This window comes from Orycteropus afer, unplaced genomic scaffold, assembly GCF_000298275.1.
Source record: "Orycteropus afer afer isolate SDZICR_OR568_19922 unplaced genomic scaffold, OryAfe1.0 scaffold00050, whole genome shotgun sequence".
In the NCBI taxonomy this organism is placed as follows: Eukaryota; Metazoa; Chordata; class Mammalia; order Tubulidentata; family Orycteropodidae; genus Orycteropus; species Orycteropus afer.
In genome coordinates, this window is record NW_006921637.1 from 1,544,082 (window position 1) to 1,548,065 (window position 3,984).

Below are 3,984 nucleotides of genomic sequence, written 5' to 3' on the forward strand. Positions count from 1 at the left end.
CTTGCTTCTACGCATGGCCTCTGCTATTGGTTCTCTCCCTCAGCGCCCTGAAACGACAGAAAAAAGCAATCCAGTTCCAGAAAATTCGGAGGCAAATGGAGGCTCCAGGTGCCCCGCCCAGGACCCTGACGTGGGAAGCCATGGAGCAGATCCGGTATTTACATAAGGAATTTGCAGAATCCTGGTCAGTTCCTAGATTGGCTGAAGGCTTTGATGTCAGCACTGATGTGATAAGAAGGGTTTTAAAAAGCAAGTTTGTACCCACATTGGAACAGAAACTGAAGCAGGATCAAAAAGTTCTTAAGAAAGCTGGACTTGCCCACTCACTCCAGCAGATTCAGGCCTCTGGGAATATCACTAAGCCGCTTTCCGTCAGCTACTCTGTATCAGGCTCTTTGCTGATACCAGAGGGTGAAGCCTCATCCAAAGGCCAGAGTTGGCAGCACAGCCTTGAAAGTGATAGAGTCAAACATTCATAGTACAAATACACCAAGGAGACAGAGGAAAAGGAATGAAGGAATCCAGAGCCTGGAAGAAATAAAGAAGAGCTTTGTGCCTGGAGCTGCAGCCCTGGGTCATCAGAGGGAGTTGCAGAAGTACTCCACCAGTAATCGTGAGGGCTCTGGAAGAGCTGATACTGATGGCTTGCCAAGTGATGAGAAGCTGGAGGAGTTGAAGATTGAGGCGCCAACTACCCAGAACTTTACCACCAAAGTTGTGCAGAGGGGGCGAGAGTTCTTTGACAGCAATGGGAACTTCCTATATAGAATTTGAGCTGGGGCCTGCCTTGTGGAGCTACTGTGTGAAACAGCTGGCTAAGTGTATTTGGAGATATCTGGGTTTCTGTTTATGGATTAGCCACCTTAGAATAGGAAGTGGTGATGGGCCTGGAATATGAGTGGGAAAGAGCTGCTTGGACTTGAGTCTGACCAAGGGCAGTGAACTTCAGGACCAGTGTATACAGAGCCAAGGTGAATGGCAGGCTGGATAGATTGAAGCTTCCTGGAGCATTGCTTCAGGTCTGACCCTTGTGGATCTTCCTATTCACCCTTGCTTGGGCTCTCTGTGTTGAAACCAGCTGGTGTTGCATGTGTTGTGAGTTTCTGTGATATTTGCAGTGTGTATTTGGAAGGAAATGAAAAGTTTGCCTTTTGACCTCATTTCCTTTTTGATTAATGAATACTAGCAGTTCTGGAACTGCTTAATTGGTTGTTTTTTCGTGCAAAATAAAGTAAAATGTAGCAGTGTTTTAAAAAAAAAAAAAAAAAAAAATGATGGCACCCTCCGGACCAGCAAAAGTCCACAGCTCAGCCTGCCTTTCTCTTCACCTTCTCGGTTTAATCCCCAGCCACCAGAGCAGTCCTCTGTGCAGTCCCTGGCTAGCAGGACTGATTTTTAGGTTAATTCTTAGCGCCTACCTCCACTTGGGAATCTCCAAGCTGTCTGTGCCATCAGGATTGCTCAGGTTCACTGTCAGTCTTGAGCTCTGTATGTCTCCTTTTTTGGTGTTTTCATGCAAATTCTTCTGCTAGTTGGGGTTTAGTCCACTTCTGTATCCTTCCCTTCAAGGCTCAGGGGTCCAAGATTATCTTGTGTGTCTGTGTTAATTGGTTTCCCTTTTCTTTGTTGAAGAGGGTCTGTGCAGTCTTTCTGCCTAGTTCGCCATCTTGCTGGAACTGGGACATAAGAATTTATTAAGATTTTTGCAGAGAATGAACATTTGCAATTTCAATTTTAGATTTCTGGGCAAGAAAATGGTTTTCAGTTTAAAAACCGAAAAGTGTAATATGCATGCTTAAGTGCGTAGGGGAAAGTTTACTGATGTCTGCCATTTACTTTGAAATTCACCAGAAATACAATTCACAGATGTGAATAATTACAAGAAGGATGATTAGGTAGAAGGATATGCTGTAATGCAAGTATAGTAAAATATTAATGTTAAAGTCTAAGTTGTACAATGTAAAATCCTTTTTAACTTCATTGTATTCTTTAAAAATTCTGTAATAAAATGTTGGAAGAAATAGTTAAAAAAACAAAACCAAAAAACTTCTCATACGTCAAAGTGCTAGTCCTCCAAATGTTCTCCTCTTGGAGTTATCCAGACCCTAGATCATGTAATTAATTAATTTACTAACTCATCACTTAACAAACATTCACTGAGCATTTTGTATGTATACCAGTAAGGTACTGTAGTTAAAGTACAGAAAAGTTCTGTTTAGTATGGGCATAGGACATATGGATAAATACTTACAGTGTAGTGGGTTATGTCCCCTGACTTGGAGGCTTAGGAGAATTCTGGAAAACGTTGTCTAGAAAATTCAGAGAAAGTTTTATTGTTAATACATATATGTGTGTGTGTATATATATATATTTATGTGCCCAGAAATCTGAAAGTTTACTTAGTAAATTCATTTTTCATTCAACAGTTCATGTGCATTTTGTTTCATGACATTGATTGTAGTCCTCATAATGTAATAATGCAGCTCTCTTCCCACTTCCTCCCTGTATCCTTCTCTCCTATGCATTCCTGTCCTTTGAGCTCTCCCTGTGCAAAAACTACCCTTCTGATCTCCCATGGTTGATTGTTCTAAAGAATGTAGCTACTTGATGTAATGTTCACCTTATACACCTGTCAATTTTTTGCCTGGAAACCTCAAGAATGAGTTCAATTCCAGGTCTGAAGGGTGACTAGGGGCCATAGTTTTGGGTTTCATCACTCTCTATCTTACCAATAAGCCTGGCCTTTTTTAAAAAAAAAAAAATTATTTTTTATTTTTGTAGTTTTATTATGATTAAACAGAATTTTGGAGAATGAATAGGAGTTTTCTAAATTGAGACTAGGGTAATGATATCCCCAGGAGAGATCACACTGTGTCCAAAGGCCCAATGGGCTGGGAGAACATGGGAGTGGTGAAAAGCCTAAGATGGTTAAGTGCTGAGTGTATTCCTGCCTAATCTGACTCCTGAATCTTTTATTAGCATTATGCCTCCTGATAGCCATACCTCTCTAATTACTTAATTGCTGGTACCTGAAACTGGGGCTCTTATCCTTCATTTTGGCCGTAACCCTCAACCATGTATCTTTTCACCAAGACCTGGAAACTGTTAAAGGCTCAAGGGGTAGAGTAGGATAGTGGCTTTCAAACTTTGCTTGAGCATAAATTTTACATAACAAGCCAGTATATACACTAACACACAAACAGCAGGAACCCAAATTTTACCAAATACTAACTAATTCTACTGTGTTCATTGAGATTTGGATATTTTTGTTATTTATTTATTTGTTTTACATTAAAACAAAACAAAAAAAAAAAAGGCTAGTCAGGACCCACCAAATTACATTTATAGTTAAAAAAATTTAAAATGGTGGGAGTGATAATATCATCAGTGTTATAACCTGCATAACTTCAGGGTGAATAGTATGAGTTAAGATTAGCTCAAGGCTGATCTCTCTGAGGTGGAGGTGATATACCTCTGCTCTATACTTTTTTAAAAAAAAAAAAAAAAACAATTCTGATACCAGCTGTCCCTCTTTTGGCACGCTCTACTTCTTTTCTGGGTTCAATAATCTGTTGCACTGGCCACACAGAACTTAGACCATGCTTACAGGTAAGTGGTTTGTTAAGTAACAGGGTACAACTTGGGATCATGGTAAACAGGCTATAATTCAGTCTCTAGATCAATAAGCATGGTGAAAGAGTCTCTGTTCTTTAGTGCAGAACAGCCCTCTAAATTCTTACAGGTTGTGTAGCCCTTCTCTGGGCCCTCTGAAGAAAGGCTCCTCTCAGCACTGCCATCTGTTACTGCAGGGTGGGCCACTGGGCCCCTTCCCATCCCCTAGCTGTCTTCAGTGTTACAACCCTTGACCCATGTTACAGCTTTTTTAGGGGGTTGTCTTCTCTGTCTGCCTTTTCTTTTCCTCTTTCTTCCTTTTGCTGCTGCTCTTCCTGCTTTCTGTCTGAAAACCCTCTGTGGGGTTGACTG

At 40.9% G+C, this 3,984-nt stretch overlaps 1 protein-coding gene across 1 annotated transcript in view; it reads left to right on the forward strand.

Annotated features, from left to right (window-relative positions):
- LOC103195015 (neugrin-like) overlaps positions 1 to 774 on the forward strand; it is a 1,301-nt gene extending 527 nt beyond the window's left edge. Inside the window, 2 exon segments of the mRNA XM_007938472.1 lie at positions 44 to 437; positions 439 to 774. Of these exon segments, the coding sequence (XP_007936663.1) occupies positions 44 to 437; positions 439 to 774 (730 nt within the window).
- The last annotated feature ends 3,210 nt before the right edge of the window (positions 775 to 3,984 follow it).